Below are 27,704 nucleotides of genomic sequence, written 5' to 3' on the forward strand. Positions count from 1 at the left end.
AATCAAGATTATCCATCTCACTGACTACTACATTTTCAAGTTATGATTCATTTCTAAACTTTGAAAATACATCCAACATACCGAAGTTTAGAGAAATGCTGACCCCTGGGGGACAGGATGGTACATTTCCCTTCAAATAACTATCATGACAGTTTTGAAAGTGGCTGTTCAGATTGAGAAGGTATACAGCACGGTTAGCTTTATAATTAGAAGAATAGAGTGCTAGCTAATATTATATCCACCACAGCTACTGCTCTTGTAATCACACACATACATTTTGCCAGAAATTTTATTATGTAGTACTTTACTAAATGCCTTTTGAAAATTCATGCACATAATGTCAGCTGTAATGCTCTCATCAACATTCTCTGTTGCTTATCAAATAAAGCAAGACAGTCAAATACAATGTGCTTTTAAAAGTCTATACTGATTTTCATTTTATGTTGTGTAGTTTTCCAAGTCACTTCAAGATCCTGGATTATAACCAGTGTAAGTTTCACCACCACTGCGTTCGCCGAGCTAGCCTGTATTTGCTGAGCTCATCCTTCTCTTGTCTAGCATTTGCAATCTTCCAGTCTTTTAGTAGCTTTCCCGTATCTAAAGGGGCGAGAGCCTATGCAATTTCCACCCTTACTTCCTTCTGTAAGCTAGGTATTTCCTATCTATTCTGGAGAATTTTCTATCAGCACTGCCAATCTTTTAAGGACTTCCTCTTTAACTGTTTTCATCTTGTCTAGATTTCTCTATCAGCCTCTGCTTTATTGACAACTTCTTTTGTGAATGTAGATACAAAGTGCTTAGATAATATTATAAGCCTCCTTTATCAGTTTCATTTTAAACACCTTATTTACAATTGGCACAGAGCTCTAGCATTGGATGCCTTTCCTTTTGTCCCTCATGGGAATGTATTTAGTCTGCACCTGAACTAGCTCCTATTTGAAGGTCTTCCACTGCTCTTTTACTATTTTTGTTACCTGTCCTTTGTTTCCAATCCACTTGTGTCAGATCTTTCTTCAAATCAATACCAGCTATCCATCAGTTGAGTACTTTCACATGAGATTCTTCCCTGTCCTTATTCATATTCTGGATATATTAATATTGTGACCACTGCTTCCAAAATGCTTCTCCACCAAAATATGCAGGACTCGATCTACTTCACTCTTGACCCAATACCCAGGTCATATTAGGATAATTAAAGTCTTCTATTAACACCATTCTAAACTTTTTGAAGCTTTCTGCAATTTATCTCCTTCCCACTACTCGGTGGCCTACAGCAAAGTCTCAACTGGAGGATAGCCCCTATTTTGGTCCTTAAAGTCTAACCAAATAGGTTTGTCATTGAACCCTCAGATACATCATCCATTACTTTAATGGTTATTTTAATCATTACTTTAATGATCCCGCCTTCTCAACCTTGCCCCTTGCTTGTGGCACAGTAACCCTCAGGTTAAAACTCACCACCAGTCATCTCCCTGGTCCTACAACAGCTTTTTACCTGACATGATAATCCTTTGTGTAACTGCGCTGATGGCTCACTGACCTTATTTGCATGCATTCCAAACAAGTCTTAATCTGCTCTGCATTTCATTCCAGTCTGAACCCTCCTATTTCTGAACTACTCTTTATTCATGTGCTGTTTGTCTCTTCTAAAGCTCTATAGACTTGGTATTTCCTCGCTAAGTTTACTTGACATTACTCGCACTTCATTTAAAAATATTCCCTTTTTAAACTATTCCATTTGGGAGCAGCAATAAATGATGTGGAACTTGCAAAATTTCCAACCGGAGCTCTCAAGCTGCACCTCTGCTGTTTGCTGAAACATTCATCAACTTTTTTTTTTAAACTTTCAAAACTTGCAGAACTTCTCAAACCAATCATCTGCCAAACCAACTCGTTGCATGCTTTTACAGATAAGCTTTGAAACGCAGAGTGGAGTCAAGTGAAATTGTCCTTACTTTACTGCATTCCTAAGATACACCCTGGAGGTAAGATCATGTAAATCACTCCATTTCACTGAATAGTCACTCTCCTTTACATTGCTACCAAACAGCGTAACTGCAATTTCCCTGGTTTATTTCACTTTCCTCAAGTCTGTAATTTTTAATGAACAATGTCCACACGATGCCCCCATCACGCCCATTTTGGTTACCACTCACCTGCACACAGCAAATTTGAAAAATAATTTTACTAGAATATTTTTGAGCTCAGCAATGTCAGTTGTATTAAGGTGTGACAGTTTCAGGTCCTTGAGGCTAGAAAGCTCAGGGTAGATATTCCAGACCAAGCAGAGGGGACCAGGTCACGGTGTATACATTGCACACATCTTTCCTAGGTAAGAGTTCCCTTCAAACAAATGTACATTCACCTTAAGGCTGCCCCAGGCACAGGCAGTATGTTAACTTGCAGGTGTGGGTGGATCAGAGGGTTGAAGCAGAAACTCCTAATGTTAGTTGCAATCAAAACAGCAAAACTAATATTTGCATTGTTGAACAAAGAAATCCACAGTGATTCAGACGGATTTGAAAACGCTGCCTTTGATGTGCTGCTACACAAGGTGTTTGGTGCCAGGGCCACCTCAAGATGCCAAATATGACTCAGTGATAACAGTCCCATTGCCAAGTTGGAATATGCCAGGCAATTTCAATGAAAAAGCTGCTTTTTTATAGATGGTGGTTTGGGCAAACAATTTCCAGGTTTCAAGGTGAGACTGAGGCATCAGGTCAGAGTCAGATCTCCCTAGAGGCTGGTCAGTACCTGTAGAACCTACCCTTCCAACAGCAGCAGGTAGCCAATTGACATTATCCCGTGCCCACCTTCAGGCTCATTGGGGTCAGCACTGGGATATACTAAGGAGGTAGATGTGTCCATCACTGACAGCAAAGTCTGGTAGGACCCTGGAGGCTGTCAGCCACTGGCGTGGCCTAGGGCTGCTAGGCCTCCATCACCAAACTCCCTCTATCCTGAGCTGCAGCTAACAGCAGACCACAGTTGCTTGAATATTTTAAGTACTTCCTCTGAAGTGGCACAGAAATACAAGATATAGGAACAGGAAAGGAGCATAGAGCCCAGTGAACCTGCTGCATCTTTCAGTGTAACAACGACTCACTTGAGACATCAACTTTCACCCACGGTCCATTTCCTTTGATTATATGAGGAAATCAAAAATCTGTCTATCCCACTCTTAAATATCATCTTCCTCAACTTTCTATGACAGAGAATTCCAGAAATTGAATGAAGAAATCTTTCCTCATCTCAGTTTGAAATGATTGACCCCTCAGCCTGAGCCTGCGCCACCATGTTCCCCAGTCAAGTGGAAACAGTTTCTCAGTGCCTACTCTGTGAAGCCCCTTCAGAATTTTCTATGTTTCAATGGATCATCTCTCATTCTTGTAAACTCGAGAATATAGACCCAATTTTCTCAGTCTCTTAACAAGACAATTGTCTCACTCCTGGAACCAACCTAGTGAATTTTGACTGCACTACATTCAACACAGTTATATCCATCCTAAAGGCAGGTTGATTTGACCCATCTCCACTTTTCCAAGAACACAACAAAACTTGTTCTGGCCTGGAATACCCGGTCTAAAAATGTGGAGTATGCAGATTCAATAGTCACTTTCAAAGGTAATGGGATGCAGATTTACATTTCAGGACTATGGGGAAAGAGCAGAAAATTGGACAGTTTTTTATCAAAAGTTGGCGCAGATACAATGAGTCGAATGGCTTCCTCCTGTATTCCATCTCTCCATATTTTATCCATTTCGACAAAATGACTACATATAACTAGCTAGAACAACTATGTAAATCAAATGCCAGGGTCCACAAATCCCCAGCCACTAACTCAAAGTCCATGCCCCAATGTTATTATTCAACTCCAATGAAATATTCATGCCCAGCACTGCAAGGATTATTTGCAACAGGTACTATAAGCAATGGCTACTACTCATCAGACAGACGAATGCAACAGAATATCTACTCACCTCACTACAGTGTAATACCACACAGCAGGAGAAGTAACAGCCTCCGCCCATTTTCTGCAGACTTGTGAGGCTGAGTGCCTTTCACACACCAACAGGTAGGAAAATATCAAGGCCAAGACCTCCTCAGGGATTTCCATTCATTTGGTTTAGTCTTCCTGCTTGTTGAACACAAACTTGACTTTTTGGGAGGTAACAACGGTGCACGGGAGTACCTTATGACAACAAGAACATTAATTACTGCAGAACTGTTTCCCAACCATGTCCGAACCTTTAATTTTACTAGAGAAGACTTTCCACAGAGTAAGAAAGTAAGTTTGCACAGACAATTTCATCCAGTCTAAAACACCCAGGACTAAGCAATACCTACCAAGAGCAGTTGGCAGGTTTAAATTCAGTTGATGGGTGCTCTACATTCCTAGCTGACAGCTGTTAGACTCGAACAGCATTTTTGCAATCTGCTTGAGGTTGTCCTGAGCACTATTTATTAATCTTGTGACTCTTCCATGAGTGTTATCCACTGTTGAATCTGATCCTATATGAATGAAATGCAATAAGTACCAGACATAAATAACTCAAAGCCAAAAAGGTCAATGGTCTTGCTTTATCTGTGCTCATGTGACATATTTATTCTGATGATGAAATCGAGAATGTTTGTTGCAAAGTTGGAACTTCGCCCTTTGTGATTGGCTACTGGAAACCAGAGATGTGATCTCATGATCTTCTGACTAAAGTTCATTAACAGGGGGTGTACACAGATTTTCTGAAAATGGGCCCAAAGAACAAGTTTCCATCCTGGTAGCACACATTCAGGAAATTACACATTGACCAATTTCAGTTCAATCTATTCCTTAAAGATTAAGATTAAACATCATCAAAAATCCCTGTGTGCTATCTCTCCAAATCCAAGTGGCTGCACTGTAACGTGACACCTTTGTAGTTGGCAAGTTACTATTTTATACCATCCAAATTTAATTTAATATAAATACAGCAGCACAGAACAGCATCTGTGAAAAGAGAAACAGAGAGTTAATAATAAGTTAAATAAAAACAAAACATGCAGATACTGGCAATCCCCAGCATTTTCTGTTTTTATTAATGAGTCAAAAAGTGTGGTGCTGGAAAAGCACAGCACCACACCTTTTGACTCTGATCTCCAACATCTGCAGTCCTCACTTTCTCCTGTTTTTATTAATGAATTAGATCAGTTTGCATCAGACTTTTACAAGTTTGTAGCAGAATTAAGCATCTAATGTCTGAGTTCTGAGGTAGGGTCGCTGGACCCGAAACATTAACTCTGATTTCTCTTCACAGATGCTACCAGAACTGCTGAGTTTTCCCAGCAATTCATTTCTATTTCTGATCTCCAACATCTGCAGTTCTTTCTGTTTTTATTAAGCACCTAATGTTGTTAGTGCTTGGTAAAACTAACAGCCACTTCAGACGTCTGTGTGTATGCGCAGCTAAATGCAGAAACCTGAAAGTTACTGTCAATGATAACTGGCCTCTCCAAAGCCTGTTGTGCCGGAGTTTTTATTTATTGCATTAATACAGAAATCACTGTGAAGATGTCAAAATAAACTAATTACCTGCGAGTATTGCACTTAAGGTCAATGAAACATTTAAGTCTTGTTCAACCAAGATCAAGTACAATTTAAATAGTTCCCCATAATTAATTAATTGTTGAAACTCATTGGTACTGAAAAATTAATAAGCATGATGTTTCATTCCCCAAGATTAATTATTGTGAATTTTAAGAAAAAGAAATATAGTTTATTTTAAACTTCGCCTTTAACCCTGCGTGTATGTTACAGCTTTTATATTATTCAAGATAAAGTAATCTTATTTCTTTTTCTTTGGCTTTACCATTTGCAGTTTGTGAGGATTCTTCAATTTGAATGGTGCTGCATGTCACAAACCCCTCCAGAAAATACCAAATTCATACTAGCAGCAGAAGAGGAAGACTGTACTCCAAACCCAGTAAAAACTTGACAGCATCTGTTCTTAAGCTCAGCTGCAAGTACCATCTACTGCTACATCTGGGTTGATTTTTAACAAACAATTGGATTTACTCAAGTTCTTATTATGTCCACTTTAATTCTACACATCGACTGTCAATCAGACCAACTTTCAGGTCAGGTAGAATAGTCCTACTGTCGCGGAATTCAGAACTATCAATTCAGCAATATATCTTCCTTCTCAATAGAAGGTTAACGGCACACACCAACACTACAAATCCAAATTCAGTTCAATAGCTCCATCAGAAACCGTTTAAACAACATCCCTGACAAAAACCTGGTTCTGAGGTTTCAGTTTGCTCCACCCTTCCAGATATTCAGGGCAGCCAACACAGTCTTTGTGTATTACAAGTTTTTTTTTTAAACACTCTGACATTCTGATTGGCATGCTGGCTTGATCCTGAACAGCAACCGTGGCCTCTTCTGTGCACACGTTGTCGGAGTTAGATGGCTCCCCTTTGGTTAATTTTACTGCTCGGTTTGAAACACCTTTCAGTATCACACGTCTGATGTCTCTATCTTTCATGTCTCTATCTCCACTAGAGGTCAGTAAATCACTTCTCCGGCTCTCCAAAGCCAACTTTGTATTTCAGCATGGATTCCAGATATCTTCCTGTCTCAGAAAATTACTTAATAACTGGATTTCCTTTAAGTACAAAGGAAACTCGATTTTTTCTTTTGACAGAGTATGGAGTCCATCCCATGCACACAGCTCATCTGAAATGTTTCCATATCCAAGAATCCGGGTGCCACATCTCCAGGTGGCAGGTCAGCAAATTGCTTACCATCATTTCGAACATTTTCAGAACTCGCTCCAATCCTGAGTGGATTTAATTTAGCATCCTAATTACTTGCGCATTTCCAAACCAAATGGCATTACTTCAGCATTGTCACTCTTCTCTGACAGTGTGGAACTACTGGACCTCCTTAATGTGTCACCAGGAAGCATTTCCTCATCGCCCTCACAGACAACTTTACAGTACTGCACATTATTCTCTGCAACTCTTTGAATCAGGTGGTTTGCAATCACTTTCCAAACCATTTAATTTGGTCAAACTGGAAACAACAAAAAGTCAATTTTCAAATTAGCCACCATTTTTATTCTTTCTGCTTGATATGTGTGTGTGGGGAGGGTGATGGTGCAATTACCTCATTTGGCTAGATTGCAAGAATTTGATGCAAAATGCTACCAATGGAGTATGTGTGATAGTTCATGGAGGCGTGTCTTGTGCCTTGCTCATGCAGCTACAGTGTTATGTAACCAGATCTGAGAGAGAGAGAGAGAGATGCCAAAGGTCCCCCTAGACTATGGTTAATTACTTCATGATATCCCATTAATTTTTGTACATGACATCCTGTCCTGGATTTCTTTTTGATGAGTCATTTTGGCAGGTTTACTTTTGTAATACTATTGCTGGTTTGTGCATGACCTTCTTAACCTCATCCGGACACTTGTCAAGATGACCATCTTATGGAACATCAAGTTTTGTCTTCAGTAACTTGCCAAGGAAATGATTATATTGGGACAAGTCTGAACCCGGTCAATTCTTCATTTGCAGTACTGGAGTAAAGGTCTAGCCTCAGAGAGTTGAATGTCTATGTATTTAATTACTTCTTCGTTAATTCTTCATGTCATCCTAGTTCACTTTGATACCTTTTCATTTGCATTGCTTCACAGAGTTCTCCAGTTGCTGTTGTCCTGGTCACCCTTAATCTAGCCTCAAGTTAGCCGTCACACTTGTAAAATTCGCCTAACTTTATTCTAAAGTAGTTCGTGCCTTTTGGCATATTTTGCCTTTTGAAAATTGTGAGCTTTGCCGATTTCACAGCAATGTTTCCTCCGAACAATCGTGTAATAGTAGACAGACAGCTAACAAGGCAAGCAAAATTCAATTCTTTGGGATAATGATGGCAGTTGTTAGTTTCGTCAGAATACTTGGTGTGGCTGAAAGTGAGGACACTGTTACCTAGTTTTTTCATTATGATTTCCTTTTGTTATTATTGAAGATGTCCAGTTTGTTCAATGCGTTAACGTGGACTCCCTGGACATGTTATGACACATAATGGGACATGAGCCTAGACCTTTCATTTGATTCTTGGATCAAGTGCCTTTGAACTGTTAATTGTGTGTAATTACACACAGATAATGGGACTTATAACTGAGAGGTATGTGTTTTCATAAATATAGGAGCAGACTGAAGCTTAATCTTCCCTTAAAACTCTGAACCCTCACTCACAGTCTCTCATCGCTCTTCTGCTCCCATAGCTTGTTGGCTCTCCATACCCTTCGATCACTGCAATTTTTAAAGTCTCAGTAAGGACCACATTGAGAAAAACTTTGGGAAGCACTCTGCTAAACCATGCAGGGGTGATTGACAAATCTATGTGAGGCTGATAAAAGATATTAGTGAGAAGTTTAAAACCTGTACTTTAAAAGTAAGTATGAGAAGACGCCACAATGTCTCATTTTAACCATCCACTGACAATTGACTTACACAAGGTAGGTCCCACATATCTGAAGGTTAGGACAAATATATTTTGTCAAATTGGCAACTAGATTTAGTATCTTGACAATGATACCTAGAAAGAACAAAAGCGCTATCACTGAGATGATGATGGGGAAATGAATACGAACTAGATTTGAGCCACCAGGTGACGTTCTGACTGATCGTGGAAGGTAAGTTGCCAGTGATGAGTTACAAGACATGGGTGAACACATGAAATTTGTGGCCCTAAATACAGCACTTGGAAGTCCTTTCAGCAATGGACTTTGTGTAGGAAACATGCTGTGACCAATGAAATCCTGCATAAAAGAATAATTGACTAATGCGACTACAATTTGAGAAATATCCCAGCATGGTCCATGCAAAGAATTAACTCAAGATTGTTGAAAGATATTGTTGCCATTGATTAGATTATGGACCCAATCCAAATTTGCTTTCATGTGTGTGATGGTCCTCCTGTTTTAAAAGCTACTATTAGTTACTGTTCCTCCTGCATGTTTGAATGCTTTATTAAAAAGGGCATGCTTCTTCAGGGCTGGGATCCTTGGGGAAAAAAAGTGGCACCCACTCAGGAATTGTTTGAGGCCATCCAAAAGAAATTTCACTTCAGGAGCTTTCAATTGGCAGCCCTTCAAAGTAAGGAGGATGCTAGCCATGTAGACAGAGGAGAGAGAGACAGAGACCGAGAGAGACAGAGACCGAGAGAGAGTCAGACAGACAGACAGACAGACAGACAGAGTCAGACAGACAGACAGAGTCAGACAGACAGAGAGACAGATGTAAGAGAAAATGGTGCAGTTAGCGCAAGTTACAAAAATAATTTTAAAATATGTAATTGCTCGGTTGTTGGTCAGTCCACAGTAAATGAGGGATTGTGTGCCTTTCTTGAATTTTCTTTTGGCTCTTGCATCTTCAGTCTCCATTATTCACCCTCTTTGAAAACTTACTGCTGCTTTGTCAAGCAGGTCTCACCCTCCCGGGCATGCCTTTCCAGCACAGAGGTCAAAGCCAACCTTCTTCAAGTGCTTTGAGAATATTGTGCATGATCGTCCGAGGACAGCTAAGTGTATGGCTAGAGCTTTCTCAGGCATTGGCAACATATCACTCAAGTTTGGCAGTCGTACAGGAGTGCCGGAAGGACTTCGAATCGGTCTACAGCTACTGGTCAGTGTAGACATATTTGAGCAGTGTCCCAAAGTGGACAATGTATTCTGTGTAGGATGTCCGTGCTGATGGTTGCTGACTAGGACACATGGCTACTGAGTGAGCAGAAGTGATCAACTGGTTGCTGCCAGTGATCCTCAGTGATTACTCTAGGTGGATTAGGAGCACGCCCTGATTTTGTCTTCTTGCCATTCTGATTCAACTGTAGGGCTCATTTTGGGACCTTGACCAATTGAAGACTGGCCCAGAGGTTTCCTGCGTGCACATTAAGATATAACAGAAAGCTGCATACTGGAGGTCTTTGTCTGCAAGATTTCCATTTTCACTTTCAGCCTTTGAGAGCTTGAAAATAATCCCATCAAGTTTGTGTTTAGTTCAGACGCTGGGGGAGAGGGCATCCTTGACCATGGTAGGGATAGGAAGATGGAGAAGGCGGTGAGTTCAAGAACACATCGATGGGAAAGGCATCAGACTCCAGTCTGTCACAGAGGACAATGGCAGTCATATCATGTTAAAAAACTGCACAATCTTGATGCATGTCCATGGCCATTGCTCCCAGAGACTTTCACAATGGACTGAATTGAAGGCCTTTGACAGTCTAATGAAGACAGCTTAGTTTTGCTCCTGGCATTTCTGTAACTCCATGAGGTCCAGGAGAGTCACTGAGCATAGAACTAGGCCCTTCAGGCCACCCACCATGTCTACGCCAATCAACAAACACCAAACTACACTAATGCCATTTTCTTTACCTGCACTTGGTCCACAATCTACTATGCCCTGGCATTTTAAATATTCATCCAGGCGTTTCTTAGCTTTGTGAGAGTACGCTTCCAGTATCCTCTCAGGTAGTGCAGTCCATGTATCTACCAACATCTGGGGAAAAGTTCTTTCTCATATCTTCCCTAAACCACTTGCTGCTCACCTTAAACTTACACCCTCTAGTCTGCCATGGGAAAGAGATTCACTGACCTACGCTGTAAGTTTGTTTACTTCAAACAGACCTGCCCGCCCACCGGCCCCCCACCCCGGTGCCCAAACACCCCCACCCCAGCCTCCTCTGCTCCAAGGAAAACAAACCCAGCCTATCCAGTTTCTCCTCATAACTGAGACTTTTCATCCCAAGCAACATTCAGATAAATCTCCTCTACATGCTCTCCAGTGCCATCATGTCCTTCTGACAGGGTGGTAATCAGAACTGCACACAGTATTCCAACTGTGCCCTAACTAACATTTTATGAAGTTGTAACAAGATTTCCTTGCTCCTATATTCTACGTCCCACCTAATAAACGAAAGCATTCCATATGCCTTCTTCACCATCCTGTCTACCTGTGTGACACCTTCAGGGATCTATGGACCTGCACACAATGGGCCCTTTGTTCCTCAGTCCATAGGACCTACCATTCATTGTCTATGTCCTTCCATTAGACCTCCAAAAATTCCACATCATGCACCTGTCAGAATTAAACTTCATCTGCCATTGCTCTGCCCAATTTACCAGCTGATCAATGTCAGATGCTAGCCTGAGACCATCTTCCTCATTAACAACAACATCACTAATTTTCACATAATTTGCAAACTTACTAATTATACCTTCACCATTCACATCCCAGTTGTTAATGTAAAAACAAACAGCAAAGGTCGCAGTACCAAGCCATGTGGTACAATGCTAGTCATTCAATTACAAAATAAGCCCTCCATCATCACTTTTGCCTCCTACTGCTAGGCCAATGTTTGATCCAATTGGTCAACTTACCTTGGATCCCATGGGATCTTAACGTCTGTTCCAACCCTACACATGGGACCTTGTCACAGGCCTTACTGAAGTCCATGAAAACCACATCAACTGCACTACCTTCATCAACATATTTAGTCACCTTTTCAAAAAAAACTCAATTAGTCAGACCAGATCTTCCTCTAAAAAATCCAAACTGATTAATCGCTGATCAATGCCTCCCTTTCCAAATACTGATTCATCCCATTCTTTATAGTTTTTCTAATGATTTCCCTACTGGTTATGTCAGACTAAATGGTTTGTAATTACCTAGTCTAATACTGCTGCCCTTCTTGAACAAATGAACCAGATTAGCTATCCTCCAGCAAGGTACTAAATATCTCTGCCAAGACCCCAGCAATCTCTCCCTTGCCTCCCACTTGTCCTTCACTCAAAGGAATACACTGGCCCTGTACTCTCACCATATTATTTTTAAAAGTCTCCCACTTTACAAATAAGACTTAAATGAGAGTAGCTGCTTCCGGTCTATATTTGCCAGACCCTGTCTAATGATACTAAAATCTGTCTTCCCTCAACTTTGACACAAAATGTTCGCCCACTGATATGTTAACCATTTGACCGGGTTCATTCCCCAGGATTAGGTCTAGTGCTACAGTTCTGGTGGGACTATCTGCACACTGGCACAAAAAAATACCTCCCGCAAGCATTTTAAAAACTCCTTCCCATCTGATCCTTTCAGACTAAGGCAATCACAATTAACGTGAGAAACACTGAAGTCCCCTTCAACTATAACCCTGTTCCTCTCACACCTTTGTGATTTCCTTAGGAATTCTGTAAATTCCTCTGACTGCTGGGAGTTGAAAAGTGTGATGCTGGAAAAGCACAGCAGGTCAGGAAGCATCAGAGGAGCAGGAGACTCGACGTTTTGGCCAAAAGCCGCTGATCTCCAGCATCTGCAGTCCTCACTTTCTCCTGACTGCTAGCAGTCCTGCTATATAATTCCTGCAAGGTAATAACCCCGTTTTTTTTAATTTCTAAGCTCTGTCTAATTTTAAGACCTTTCTACAAAGTCCTCCCTCATTACTGCGGGATCTACAGAACGGTAAAGATCAGATCTGTCATGCCTTATAAATGCTCTGAATCCACAATGGGATTCTGACAAAGGTTTCTGCAACTGCAGGTAATCCAGAAGACTGAGACGATCTTGACAACACTAAGGTCTCCTGGGAGCCCTGCTTCACCCCAGGTTTGCTGGAAAAGTAAGCATACACTTTGCACAATTAAGTCTCTGTCGAACATGCACACCTCAGCTGAGATACCAACCAAATCTGCAAGCTGTTCGTTTGAGCTTATGCAATGGCTCGGTGAATTTTGTCCAGGGAGATTCAGTAAGGTTCTATCATGCCAATGAAAGCAGATTGTGGTCTGAGCCCATCCAGACCCATGCCAGTCCTGGCTGCTGACAGGTTCATCCTATTTCAGGCAGCGTTGAGACTCCTCTCAAAAACTTGACTCTCCCATAAGGGATCATGAAGAGCAGAAGCCCTAGTAAGACATTAATCATTATGACAATCAAACTGTTAAGATTCATTCCTTGCAATTAATCAGAATGAAGTACCAAATCTTTCAATCTGAGCCACTCACTAGAAGCAAAACAAGATGATTTGTACAGCAAGTGCTCTTGTGTTATTCAATTGGGGTCCTGAGGAAGACTATTTAGATTGCAGCAATGTGAGAGTACTTGATGCAGGTGATACAGCTCACACACCCAAAGGCTTATTACCAGATAGCTACTTGGCTAACATGTAGACCAGAGAGTTTGAATGGATGGAGCGAGACGATAATGTGGAATATTCAGGAAAAGCAAATGGTCATTTTAACTATTAATTGAAAGTTCAGGATGATGACTAGGAGTGTGGTCACAGACAGGCAGAATGAGGCAAAGACAGGAGAGTAAACAAACACTAATAGTGGGTGTTGAAATGACTTTTGCTAGAGAAACGCTATACCTGCTTTCAATAGTGGTAAATACTGACGATTGAATTTTAACTTCCTTCATCTGATTGTTATGCCAGAGACCACTATGGACTCAAATAGTTTTAGAAAGGGCCAAAGATGGCTACAATGGTAACCTGATTAGAGATTGAGGCAAACTTTGGGAGACCCATCTGGAACAACTAGTTGGCAATGAAATTACCTTTTGTTATTGAAAGAATTTAAAACCAGGCAACTAATATAATTTTGTTTAGATTGACCAAGATCTAATGACAGAAGTTGGTCAATGCAGGGAGGTGCAATTTCCTTGCACTGATGAATTTCCACCACAAGACCGTGCCCCTCAGTATGAGTTCAGAATGGCAGTCAGGAAAAAGGAACAGCTACAATGAGGAAGGGAGCAGCCCAGGTTAAGATCAGAAGGAAGGAGGTAAAGCGGGGACAGAGGGAAAGTAACTTCAGAAAATGAGACTGGAAATGCTAATACAATTTGAGAAAAGAGGCCTTAGAAGTAAAGCAATGTGAAAGCAAAATGACATGCAGCAGAATAACTAAAAGTGAGGACTTGCTGGAATTAAAGATCACTTGGAGTTTAATGAGGTACCACAAGAAGGCTAACTATTTGCAATGAAAAAGGCTTGTAATTGACACTTTCGGGGCAAAAGCAAGTTCAGCAGGAGCTTTGATGAATGGCTCAATGATTTGGATGTTAGAGTGGACTCTCCCACAGTGGGAAAAGGAAATGTAAATCTTCGGTTGTTTCGGATCCCTTGGTCACGGCAGTGTAGATCAGTCAACGTGAGAGTTCCAATTCTACAGGATGATATTTTTCAGAGGGAAGTGATGCTGAAACAATTCAAAGAAGCAACAGATACAAGAGGAAAACCATGGAAGTGAAACAATTTAGGCTGGCACAGTGGCTCAGTGGTTAGCACTGCTGCCTCACAGCACCAGGGACCGGGTTCGATTCCAGCCTTGGGCGATTGTCTGTGTGAAGTTTGCACATTCTCCCAGTGTCTGTGTGGGTTGCCTCCGGGTGCACCGGGTTTCCTCCCACAGTCCAAAAAGATGTGCAGGGTTAGGTGAATTGGCCAGGCTAAATTGCCCATCGTATTCAGGGATGTGTAGGTTAGGCACATTACTCAGGGGTAAATATAGGATAATAGGGTAGGGGAATGGGTCTGGATGGGTTACACTTTGAAGGGTTGGTGTGGACTTGTGGGGCCAAACGGCCTGTTTCCACACTGTAGGGATTCTACATTAAAAAAAAATGCATCACTGGCCTGAATAGTACTTTCAGGTTGTGATATGTTTCGGTTACCTCTGTTTCGCTGAATCTAGACTGCGTTTTGCTAAAAACAAATTTTACTTTGGCAACATGCAAAAACAAAAGACAAACCATTTCAGCTACTTTCTTCATGCAACAGCAAAATACTGTGGTTGCTGCAAATCTAAAGTAAAAATAGAGCCTGGAGAAAGTCAGAAGATTGGAAAGTTCTGGAATGTTTCCATCTTTTCTTGTTGGCATCTTCATGACGCAGGTGATTGGTTTTTAGATGGGATTGCAGAATTTGAGAAAGGTTATAAAATATTCATTGACAAGATGTGGCCACGCTGGCTGCACCAACATTTACAGCTGATTCTTAGCTGGCCTTTAGAAGGTGGTGGATCTACCTACATCTTGAATCACTGCTTGATGTAGGTAGATCCACAATGGCCTTAGGCAAAGAACTCCAGGATTTTAACCTAGCGACACTAAAGGGACATCAATATATTTCCTAGTCAGGATAGTGTGTCATCTGGAGACGAACTTGCATGAGGTTGTACTCTTGTGTATCTGCTGCCCATATCCGCTCAGCTAGTTGTGGTCATGGTTTTAGAAGTTGGTGTTCAAAGTAGTCTTGGTAAATTGTCGCAGTGCAACTTGCAGCTTGTACACACTGCTGCTGAGTGTCGGTGGTGGAGGGAGTGAAAGTTTTTGGGTGAGATGCCAATCAAGTGGCTGCTTTGCCCTGGATAGTATCAGGCTTGAGTGCTGTTGGAACTGCACTGATTGAGGCAAGTGGAGAGAATTCCATCACACTCCTGACTTGTGCCTTGTAGATGGTGGACAGGCTTTGGGGAGTCAGGTGAATTACTTGCTGCAGGATCCTGAGCCTCTGAACTGCTCGTGTTTCCACTATGTTGACGTAGGGGATTCTGTGATGGTAATGCCATTGAAATCAAAGGGTGACAGTTAGATTCTCTCTTGCTGGAGATGGCCATTGCCTGGCAGTTGTGTGGTGCAAATGTTATTAGTTATTTATCAGCCAAACATTGTGTATTATCTAGGTTTTATTGCATTTGGACATCACTGCTTCAACATCTGAGGAGTCACAAATAGTGCTGTTAATTGTGCAATCATTAGCAAACTTTGCATCTTATGATTGACAGGTCATCGATGAAGCAGCTGAAGATTTTTGGGCCCAGGATACTGCCCTGAAGCACTTCTGCAGAGGTGTCCTGGAGCTGAGATGTCTGACTCCCAACGACCACAATCACCTTCCTTTGCATTAGATTTGACTCCAACCATTGGAGAGTTTTCTCCTGATTCTCATTGACTCCAGTTTTGTTAGAGCTCCTTGATGCCACACTTGGTCAAGGCAGTCAACTTTCATCTCACCTCTGGAATTCAGTTCTTCATCCATGTTTGAGCCAAGGCTGTAATGAAAGCAGGAGCTGAGCAGATTATTGCTAAGCAAGTGCTGCTTGATAGCATTGTTGATGACACCTTCCATCACTTCATTAATGATCAACAGTAGACTGATAGGGCAGCAATTGACCGGGTTGGATTTGGCCTGCCTTTTGTGTACAGGATATACCTGGGCATTTTTCTTCATGGATCAGATAGGTGCCAAGTCATGGAACAACTTGACTAAAGGTATGGCACGTTCTCGAGCACAAGTCTTCAGTGTTATTGTTGTCAAGGACCACAGACTTTGCTGGTATCACATGGAGTGAATCAAATTGGCTGATGACTGGCAACTGTGAAGCTGGAGATCTCTGCATCAAGCCAAAACAGATCATTTACTGGGCACTTTCGGTTGAAGACTGTTGCAAATGCATCAGCCTTATCTTTTGTACTGATTCAAATAGACTTTAAAATGCGGGTGTCAAGCTGTGAGACTTGCAAATACACAGGTTTAGAATTAGAGTCATAGAGATGTACAGCATGGAAACAGACCCTTCGGTCCAACCCGTCCACACCGACCAGATATCCCAACTCAATATAGTCCCACCTGCCAGCACCCAAACCATACTCCCTCCAAACCCTTCCTATTCATATACCCATCCAAATGCCTCTTAAATGTTGCAATTGTACCAACCTCCACCACTTCCTCTGGCAGCTCATTCCATACACTTACCACCCTCTGCATGAAAACATTGCCCCTTAGGTCTCTTTTATATCTTTCCCCTCTCACCCTAAACCTATGCCCTCTAGTTCTGGACTCCCTTTCCGATAGGAAGGAGAACAGAATTGCACACAATATTCCAACAGTGGCCTAACCAATGTCCTGTACAGCCGCAACATGACCTCCCAACTCCTGTACTCAATACTCTGACCAATAAACGAAAGCATACCAAACGCCGCCTTCACTATCCTATCTACCTACGACTCCACTTTCAAGGAAATATGAACCTGCACTCCTAGGTCTCTTTTTTCAGCAACACTCCCTAGGACCTTACCAATAAGTATGTAAGTCCTGCTAAGATTTACTTTCCCAAAATGCAGCACCTCACATTTATCTGAATTAAACTCCATCTGCCACTTCTCAGCCCATTGGCTTGATCAGTAGGAACTGATCAAGTTCCTACTGTAATCTGAGGTAACCTTCTTCGCTGTCCACTACACCTCCAATTTTGGTGTTATCTGCAAACTCACTAACTGTACCTCTTATGCTCACATCCAAATCATTTTATATAAATGACAAAAAGTAGAGGACCCAGCACCGATCCTTGTGGGAAATAGTGAGGAAAGAGGTCAATCTGAGATTGGTACAGATGAGAAAAGAAGCGAGTCAATCAGGGCAGGCAGAGACAAAGCAGAGGACAAGATAGGACTGATAAATGAAACTGCATTTATTTCAATGTAAGAGGCCTAACAGGGAAGGCAGATGAACTCAGGGCATGGTTAAGAACGTGGGACTGGGACATCATAGCAATTACAGAAACATGGCTCAAGGATGGACAGGACTGGCAGCTTAATGCTCCAGGATACAAATGTAACAGGAAGGAGAAAAAGGGAGGCAAGAGAGGAGGGAGAGTGGCATTTGTGATAAGGGATAGCATTACAACTGTACAGAGGGACGATACTCCTGGAAATACATCCAGGCAAGTTATTTGAGTGGAACTGAGAAATAAGAAAGGGATGATCACCTTATTGGTGATCACCTAATAGTCAGAGGGAAATTGAGAAACAAATTTGTAAGGAGATCTCAGTTACCTGTAACAATAATAGGGTGGTTATGGTAGGGGATTTTAACTTTCCAAACATAGACTGGGACTGCCATAGTGTTAAGGGTTTAGATGGAGAGGAATTTGTTAAGTGTGTACAAGAACATTTTCTGATTCAGTATATGGATGTACCTACTAGAGAAGGTGCAAAACCTACACTACGCTTGGGAAATAAGGCAGGGCAGGTGACTGAGATGTCAGTGGGGGAGCACCTTGGGGCCAGCAACCTAATTTTATTAGTTTTAAAATAGTGGTAGAAAAGGATAGACCAGATCTAAAAGTTGTTGTTCTAAATTGGAGAAAGGCCAATTTTGACAGTATTAGGCAAGAACTTTCAAAAGCTGATTGGGGGCAGATGTTCGCAGGTAAAGGGACGGCTAGAAAATGGGAAGCCTTCAGAACTGAGATAACGAGAGTCAGAGACAGTATATTCCTGTCAGGGTGAAAGGAAAGGCTGGTAGGTGTAGGGAATGCTGGATGACTAAAGAAATTGAGGGTTTGGTTAAGAAAAAGAAGAAAGCATATGTAAGGTATAGACAGGATAAATCAAGTGAATCCTTGGAAGAGTATAAAGGCAGTATGAGGATACTTAAGAGAGAAATCAGAAGGCCAAAAAGGGGACATGAGATAGCTTTGGCAAATAGAATTAAGGAGAATCCAATGGGTTTTTACAAATTAATTAACGACAAAAGGGTAACTAGGGAGAGAATAGGGCCCCTCAAAGATCAGCAAGGCGGCCTTTGTGTGGAGCCACAGGAGATGGGGGAGATGAGTATTTTGCATCAGTGTTTACTGTGGTAAAAAGGTCATGGAAGATAAGGGAAATAGATGGTGACATCTTGAAATATGTCCTTATTACAGAGGAGGAAGTGCTGGATGTCTTGAAATGCATAGAAGTGGATAAATCCCCAGGACATGATCAGGTGTACCCTAGAACCCTGTGAGAAGCTAGGGAAGTGATTGCGAGGCCGCTTGCAAAGATATTTGTATCATCGATAGTCACAGGTGAGGTGCCAGAAGACTGGAGGTTGGCTAACGTGGTACCACTATTTAGGAAAGGTGATCACGACAAGCCAGGGATCTCTATACCAGTGAGCCTGATGTAGGTGGTGGGCAAGTTGTTGGGGGGAATCCTGAGGAACAAGATGCACATGCATTTGTAAAGGCAAGGACTGATAGGGATAGTCAACATGGCTTTGTGTGTGGGACATCATGTCTCACAAACCTGATTGAGTTTTTTGAAGAAGTAACAAAGAGGATTGAGAAGGGTAGAGTGGTAGATGTGATCTATCAGTAAGGCGTTCGATAAGTTTCCTCATGGTAGACTGATTAGCAAGGTTAGATCTCATGGAATACAGGGAGAACTAGCCATTTGGATACAGAACTGGCTCAAAGGTAGAAGACAGAGGGTGATGGTGGAGGGTTGTTTTTCAGACTGGAGGCCTGTGACCAGTGGAGTGCCATAAGGATCAGTGCTGGGTCTATTATTTTTCATCATTTATATAAATGATTTGTATGTCAGCATAAGAAGTATAGTTAGTAAGTTTGTAGATGATGCCAAAATTGGAGGTATAGTGGACAGTGAAGAAGGTTATCTCTGATTACAACGGGATCTTGATCAGATGGGCCAATGGGCTGAGAAGTGGCAGATGGAGGTTAATTTACATAAATGCGAGGTGCTGCATTTTGGGAAAGCAAATCTTAGCAGGACTTATACACTTTATGGTAAGGTTCTAGGGAGTGTTGCCGAACAAAGAGACCTTGGAGTGCAGGTTCACAATTCCTTGAAAATAGAGTCGCAGGTAGATAGGATAGTGAAGAAGGGGTTTAGTATGCTTTCCTTTATTGGTCAGAGTATTGAGTACAGGAGTTGGGAGGTCATGTTGCAGCTGTACAGGACATTGGTTAGGCCATTTTTGGAATATTGCATGCAATTCTGTTCTCCTTCTTATCAGAAGGATGTTGTGAAACTTGAAAGGGTTCAGCTAAGATTTACAAGGACGTTGCATAGGTTGGAGGATTTGAGCTTTGCTTGAATTAAATTAAATCTTCATTAGTCAATTCCACTCCATGGAACATCTGCAATTTAAGGTTGAACAGGCTGGGGCTATTTCCCCTGGAATGTCAGAGGCTGAGAGATAACCTTAAAGAGAGTTATAAAATCATGAGAGGCATGTTAGAATAAATAGACAAAACCTTTTCCCTGGAGTGGAGTAATCCAGAACTAGAGGGCATAGGTTTAGCTGAGAGGGGAAAAATATAAAAGAGACCTAACGGGCAATGTTTTCACACAGAGGGTGGTACATGTATGGAATGAGCTGGCAGAGGAAGTGGTGGAGGCTGGTACAATTGCAACATTTAAGAGGCATTTGGATGAGTATATGAATAGGAAGGGTTTGGAGGGATATGGGCTGGTTGCTGGCAAATGGGACTAGATTAATTTAGGATATCTGTTTGGCCTGGACTGTTTGGACTGAAGGGGCTGTTTCCATGCTGTACATCTCTGTGGCTCTTTGACTTGACAAAGTAGATCCTGAGAGGTCATCTCCAACCCGTGTGGGAGTCTAGAATTAAATGACAGTTCTAAAAAAAAAAAGTGGTCTTGCTTTTAAGTTCAAGATGTGGAGTAATCTTTATCTCAAGGGTAATTCTTTTCCTGAGGGAACGGCAGAGGGTACACCATTGAAGGTATTCAAGATTATTATATTCAACTTGGATCAACTGGGAAGTCAAGGGTCATGTGCAGCAGACAGGAAAGTGAAGTTGAGACAATCAGATCAGCATCATTTGATGGTGCAGGCTCAGGTAATTAAATAGCCTAATGCTCTTTCTAATCCTTGTGTTCATATGTTTTGTGAAAGGTCCACTTTCTTTCACAGATACTGGCACCCTCTGCAGATAGAAGTTCAATAAATGAAGATGCTCTGATTTTGGTTTGGAGTTGAGCAAGAGTTGGTTGAACAGACAGTGTTGGTGGAAATAGTGAGATGAAGAGCCAGGGTTGTTGACAACCTTGAGAAATTTATCCAAGGACTCTTGGATAGTTTTCATTTTCTTTTGCCGGTAGATCTCTCTGTAGTAGTTAACATGCTCATTGATTGCCCTGTTCACTTTGGCGCTGCGTTCCCTGTTTGGGTCACCCTCAGTGAAGATTTCCAATGCCTCTTCAATGACCTGGAAAGCCTCTGATAATTGTGTTGCTAACAGAACCAGAGGGGGCACTGTTTCAGTGCAATCTCCTCCTCTAGTTTGTTGACTCTTTAGTTGAATTACATTTTTATTAGTCAATTCCTCTCCATGGAACACCTGTAATTCCACCCACTCAGCCTCCTTGACTTTATCAAAGCCCATTTCCCTTGCTGAAGTCATGACTGCATGCTGAATTTCAGGGACAGCGTCGCGAGATCCTCCGTGGTTGCTGGCAGACTCAGTCTTCTCCTTTTTGGAGATGTACGTTCTCTGTGGCACATGCCCCCGGTAAAGTCCTGTTCCATCAGTGGTGAAGGCTTGTTTCGATGAGTAACCATCTTCTTCAAAAATTATTATTAAAGGGGCAGGGAATACATCAGCCCCTTCAGGACTAGTAATAGCTACTTCACCGCTCACTTTAATGTTATGTAAACAGGAATGTCTCGAAGCGCTCGATACAACCTTGACTAGCAGTGAAACTTTCCAACTGTGAACCCGCACCTTGCCCATTCTGCAAGTCGTCATAGGCTTCTGGCTTTTGCCTGGATGACCATCAAACTAAGAGACACCTTGCACTGGTTTTGGTCTTTTATCCAGACTTACCAGTGTCTTTCCATGCTCTCCATGACGCTGCTTCTGGTCCAACATATCCTGCTGGCACTTACAGGTGTAACACTTTGTGCACTGTGTTTGATTTTGTCAGCATTACTATGAATGGTTCTCAATGACGTAGGGGGCAGCCCAAGTGCTCTGCCGATCGTGACTGCTCATTCTCCAGCCTCAAGCCATCGTAAAACCTCTAATTTCATTTCCAATGTGATCGTTTTCTTTTTTTCCATAGTACCTAATTGATTACCATCACTTGCCAGCTGTTTTTGATTCATGTTTAAGAGCAAACAGGAACACTAAGTCACAAACTTGGAAGAATCTTAGACAGCTTTCCAATGGCTTCTCTGTCTCCAACCGATGCAAAGCTGAACAAGGCCACACTCAGGGCTCAGAATTAATCAGAAGATTATAAATTCAGGTTCCTGAAGGATAAGTATTGTACACTATATCTTTCACCCACAGCCCTTGAGCTAAATAAACCATTTTTAATGCAGCAAATGCCTCTCCCACCGACTTTAAGTGGCCTCTCTGCTTCATCCGATACAAATCTCCACACCATCAAAACTGAGGCTCTAAAATAAGGATTTCAGGGTCAGGAAATAGACCTTCATTAAAAGTGAGCAGTCTACAAGTTTCAGCTTTATTCCTGAAAACAATACACAGTCAATATAGCATTTCGACATAGTGTCTTGTGCTGCAGTTTTCAGGAAGAGTAGCTGATACCTCAAACGTCTCTCCTCACGCTCACTCTAAGATAGCACCAAACAGTTCACACGATACTACACAAGGTGGAACAACATTACTGCAGAGGCAGTAATGTTCAGAATGCAGGCCAGCACTGTTAGACCCACAATGTTAAAGCAAACAACAATTTAAAGTGGGGACTTACTGAAACTTTAAATCAACAATTCCATTTATACAGTATGTTACTCTAGTCCTGGTTGATAATGTTGCCACATCACAGAAAGATGACGTTATATCTAAAATAAAAGGTCAGAGAAATTGCAAAGATTAATTGGTCAGTTGAACTGCTTGTAGACTGGACCACGTTAAATTTGATATATTAGAATGAAGTCTTAAGAAGGAAAAGCTGTCAAGTAGAGAAGCTTGTAAGGGTAGAACATAAAGTCACTCACTTTCAGATAGATATTAATCTTCTAGAGCAGCTAGATTCTTATTATCTCATTTCGGTGAAAACAGGAATTATTGCCCCTTAGTTAGGTAAGTTAAGAAAATGAAAAAAAAGTTGTTAAAAGTACAGTGGCTGCTGAAACAATAGCTTTTGTGGAGGTATCAGAAAAAGAATTCTACTTGTCAAATATTTTAAGTGAGATTCACTACATGGCTATACTGAAAATAGTCAGGAGTCCATTGAATGTTTTGGAGGTAATAAGTCATTATTGGATAACATACACAAACTGAGAGAGATAACAGATTGCAGGTGTACCTTGCTAGTCTGAAAAATACGCTGGAGAGCACAAAGATATGCAAAATTAAATGAATTGATGCAAGTGATCAGCAGATTCTTTTACACAAAGAAGGGGCATCTCACAATGTCGTGCTCTGAAAAGAATATGTAGGTCTTTTAATTTGTTTTGAAAATTTGACTGCAACTGGAAACAGTAATTTTTGTTTAATCAGAGAAAAGGATATCTCAATTGCTTGCAAATGCTAGGGCATTAACTTGCCATACAGTTGTGCTGCAATTAAGTGCAACAACAGGCTCAGCGGTAACATACCTAATTCTACATCAGGAGGCTCTATGCTCAAATCATGCAGGACCTATTGCAATTCAGGCTCTTGTATTTTATATCAGGACAAGCCTTATTGTGTGAGGATATTCATTATTGTTGAAATTTCAAAAACAGCATTAGTAGATTAAAATCCTTTTTTTTAGAAAACCTTCTGAGCCAGAGTCTCTAAGCTCAAGTCTTATCTACCCCAGATATATATTTATTTTAGTGAATAGAAGATTAAAATTGTAGTGGCTAGGTTAGGAGGTGGACATGTGTAATGTGTGACTTTGTAAATAAAGTTGAGAAACAAAGACTGGTTCCAGTTGTATCCTTCATCATCTGACTTTCTGGATTAGGACACTAATCTCCTTTCTCCATTGAAGGAATTAATGTTTTCAAAGAGATATAAAGGAAACTGTTTTCACTAAGTGAAATAACAGTTGATAATTTCGCACAAAATCTACATGCAACTCAGATGGAAACAAGCTGCAGTAGTGCAGTTTGTCCAGCAGGAACGTTCAAGTGAACATACAGGTCAGGTATCACGAATAGAATTGAAGCAAAATGAATTTTAAAGCACGGAAAGTGACCATTGAGCCCATTGTGCCTATTCTAACTCTGATAGAACAGTTCAAATTGGGCTCAAAGCTCAGCTTCTCCACATAATCCTGCAAATTGATCCTTTTCAAGTACTTGCCCAGTTGTCTCTTAAAATTCCCAACAGAAATTCATGTCTCTCCGTTACTACAGTCCAGATCCTTACAATCCAAAAATACTATTCCAAATTGTCCTTCGTATTTTTATCAATTTTTTTAACATATAACCTCTGGCTTGCAACACAATGGTCAAAAAAAAGTTTCGCCATATTTTTGTCTGTTAAAATGCCTCATGATATTGAATAACTCTTGTAGGTTTCCCCTCAACCTTTCTTGCTGCAAGACCACTTCCAGCTTTTGCAAGCTCGATGTAACTAAAGGTTCTAATCCCTGTATTATCCAGGGAAATCTCATTTGTACTGTCACCACAATCAGGACATCCTTCCAAAATTGGATTGCCCAAAATTGTACAATATCAATCTCCCGTTAATGAAATAAAAAAAACACAAGTTTCTTTCATTTTGTATGCTTCTAATTTCTTAATAAGTCTGATGTGTTTTTTGCTAGCTTTTACATAAACCCATGACATTCCCTCCAATCTTCTTTGCTATTCAATGAAGCAAGTCAATCAGATTAATCAGACACAGCTTGCCTTTAAACAATGCATGCTTTAACAATCTATGCTATCCCAAGTGAGAGCTCATTTTATTGACCGTGATCTCTCAGTTTTCCCACAATTAACATTGACTGATTTGTAGTTACCTCTCCACTTTTTTTTAAAAAAGGTTTTTCTAAAGCTGGTGAAATTGCTTAGCGTGCTGTCTGTAGACAAGCAAACCCCTTGGAAAAGAAGTGTATCACTATCTCTCTGCCTGGTTCATAGTACAAGTTGTCTCACTGTTTGGGACTGAGTTGGATTGTGAGCAAGGCTTCTTACATTTGGAAGTGACTAAATCCCTGCTTTCACCATCAGTTTGACCATTACTGGATTGAATTTTTAACAATGCCATGCATATCCGTGATTGCATTAAACTTGGCATCTTTCTACCATCATACAGTTATTCCAATCAGTGATTTTTACACTGTCACCATATAAGATTAGGTTACTTACTTAGTGTGGGAAACAGGCCCTTCGGCCCAACAAGTCCACACTGACCCGCCGAAGCGCAACCCACCCAGACCCATTCCCCTACATTTACCCCTTCACCTAACACTTCGGGCAATTTAGCATGGCCAATTCCCGTAACCTGCACCTTTTTGGACTGTGGGAGGAAATCGGAGCACCCGGAGGAAACCCACGCAGACACAGGGAGAATGTGCAAACGCCACACAGTCAGTCGCCTGAGGCTTCGAAAATAAATTCAGTAAAATATCAATGACCAGATGTGTGTCCTGAAATTTTATATTCGATTTGGTTGTGGTGGGCTGTATTTACATTAATGAAACAAAGTTTAGAACAATGAAACTAAAAAAAACTTAAGCCCAAGTTACTCACAACTTACTCTGCAATGCTGACCATTAAAATTATACCAGAATCTGAATAGTCTGATTCAGTAATAATTATACTGTTTATAGCTGCAGTCAAATAAACCCCACAAGTGCTGACATTGGTATTTCCTGAAAAGAAAATCTCACTTCCTTTTCTCCGCTTTTTTTTTACATTTCGTGTCAGCTTGGGACAAAGCGTTTCAGCCTCGAAGTTAGAAGTGTGCTGGATCAAGTCCCATCTTTAAGTAACCTAGCCTGAGACTCAAGTGCAGAACTGATGGCATGCTACACTGCCTGGAGCTGCTCTCTCTCCTACTGAAACATTCGACTGTCCAGAAGAGTTGTATTGTTCTTCTCTCCGCAGATGCTGATTTGTTCCGTCACTTGCTGTTTTTATTTTAGATATCCAGCATCCGCAGTTGCTTGCATTAAAATAAATATCCGTGTAAATTTGTGGTTTAGGGGCTTGCTTGCTTGCTCCTGTGGACAAAGGCTGCTGACTGCACTGTCAAGGTAACTCACTCACTGTGAGAATGAGAAACCCCTCCATGCTGCACTGGAACAATTTTGACTCTATGAAGTGTTTCAAATATGCAAATTCTTGCCTTCCACTTTCCTCCTTCATTTTCACTCCTCCCCTTCTCTGCAAACCAACTCCTTGTCTGCCTTCTCAGAACTTCAGGCAGGATTTGGAAAAGGTGCAAAGCCCATTCGCCTTTCCCTCCTCTTTTTGCCTGTCTGCCTCACTGTGTTTCTTTCTCTCCCTATTCATCCATCCATTCATGTTTTTTGTTTTGACGGCCCCCTTGCATTTTCTTACCTCTGTCTCCCGGTGAGGGGCTGCGAGAGACCCTCAGTAGCGCCGCGGGCCGCCGCAAGTGAAACCTCCAAGCCGGCAAGGGGCGCACGAGAGCGCAGGCCGAGCCCGCACTACGCGTGCGCCCAATATCGGTCCCACAACGCAGCGCGGCGGCCTTTGGGGAAGAGGTGGGAGGGGGGGAAAAGCATTGAGCGGTTTCAGAGCCGCTTTGCATTGTGGTTGCACCGCCCTTCCATGACTGCATCTGTTAACCCGCCGAGGTGAAAAACCTCAGGCCATTTCCTGCTCAGGTAGTTTGAATGCCAAAGTGTAAGATCGCCCCAATCCACTTTTTGAACTTGCCAAGGGGACTGACAGCTCCAAATAGCCTTTCGTACGAATATTAGACGACAAAGCGGAACGGGAGTCACGTTGTCAGAGTGACTGAAGTGCGCAGGAGCAAAAATAATGTGACGTTAGGCGGAAGTGCGCTGGGAAGACAGTGAGGAGCTCGCGGTAGGTAACCGGGGGGTCACCGGGTGACCTGGGGGGGGGGTAGCGGTGGGGTAACCTAGCAACCAGTTCCTTCGGTACCGACTCCTCGTCTCGGTTTTAGCAAAATCGTTCACTCGCTTCTAACGGCAAGGGACTAGAAAATGGCGAGACAGCCACTGGGGGAGGGGGATGTGCCTGATGTTTTTGTACTTTTCACTGTCACCAGTTCCCAGTATTTACCTCCGGGGTAGGGTGGTGCAATGAAGGAGAGCTTTCGTCTTTTCTGTCTAATTTAGTGGATACTGTGTAAGAGGGGGAGTGGCGTTTTTGATAAGGGATAGCGTTACGGCTGTGCTGAGGGAGGGTATTCCCAGAAATACATCCAGGGAAGTTATTTGGGTGGAGCTGAGAAATAAGAAAGTGATGCTCACCTTATTGGGATTGTATTATAGACCCCCCAATAGTCAGAGGGAAATTGAGAAACAAACTTGTAAGGAGATCTCAGCTATCTGTAAGAATAATAGGGTAGTTATGGTAGGGGATTTTAACTTTCCAAACATAGCCTGGGATTGCCATAGTGTTAAATGTTTAGATGGAGTGGAATTTCTTAAATATGTACAAGACAATTTTCTGATTCAGTATGCGGATGTACCTACTAGAGAAGGTGCAAAACTTGACCTACTCTTGGGAAATAAGGCAGGGCAGGTGACTGAGATGTCAGTGGGGGAGCACTTTGGGACCAGTGCCATAATAGTATTCGTTTTAAAAAAGTGATGGAAAAGGATAGACCAGATCTAAAAGTTGAAGTCCTAAATTGGAGAAAGGCCAATTTTGACGGTATTAGGCAAGAACTTTCAAAAGCTGATTGGAGACAGATGTTTGCAGGTAAAGGGACGGCTGGAAAATG

At 41.7% G+C, this 27,704-nt stretch overlaps 2 protein-coding genes across 8 annotated transcripts in view; one reads left to right on the top strand and one right to left on the bottom strand.

Annotated features, from left to right (window-relative positions):
* Window positions 1-26,666, bottom strand: part of fbxl8 (F-box and leucine-rich repeat protein 8) — a 29,022-nt gene extending 2,356 nt beyond the window's left edge. The window contains exons 1-4 of one of the 7 annotated variants that reach the window (XM_043707208.1): window positions 26,324-26,666; window positions 12,720-12,941; window positions 4,348-4,512; window positions 3,981-4,192 (exon numbers count right to left, since the gene is read on the bottom strand). In XM_043707208.1, coding sequence (XP_043563143.1) covers window positions 3,981-4,117 — 137 coding nt within the window. In that variant the 5' untranslated portion in view covers window positions 4,118-4,192; window positions 4,348-4,512; window positions 12,720-12,941; window positions 26,324-26,666. Of the gene's footprint in view, window positions 1-3,980; window positions 4,193-4,347; window positions 5,032-6,780; window positions 6,960-12,719; window positions 12,942-25,126; window positions 25,146-26,323 lie in introns of those variants that run through there. The other 6 variants (XM_043707210.1, XM_043707211.1, XM_043707207.1 and 3 more) reach the window with 6 other exon arrangements.
* A 79-nt stretch (window positions 26,667-26,745) lies between these two features.
* tradd (tnfrsf1a-associated via death domain) overlaps window positions 26,746-27,704 on the top strand; it is a 32,976-nt gene continuing 32,017 nt past the window's right edge. The window contains exon 1 of the mRNA XM_043707216.1: window positions 26,746-26,818. The gene's annotated coding sequence lies outside the window, so the exon portion shown is untranslated. The remainder of the gene's footprint in view (window positions 26,819-27,704) is intronic.

The sequence above is a fragment of the Chiloscyllium plagiosum genome, chromosome 17 (assembly GCF_004010195.1).
Source record: "Chiloscyllium plagiosum isolate BGI_BamShark_2017 chromosome 17, ASM401019v2, whole genome shotgun sequence".
Classification (NCBI taxonomy): Eukaryota; Metazoa; Chordata; class Chondrichthyes; order Orectolobiformes; family Hemiscylliidae; genus Chiloscyllium; species Chiloscyllium plagiosum.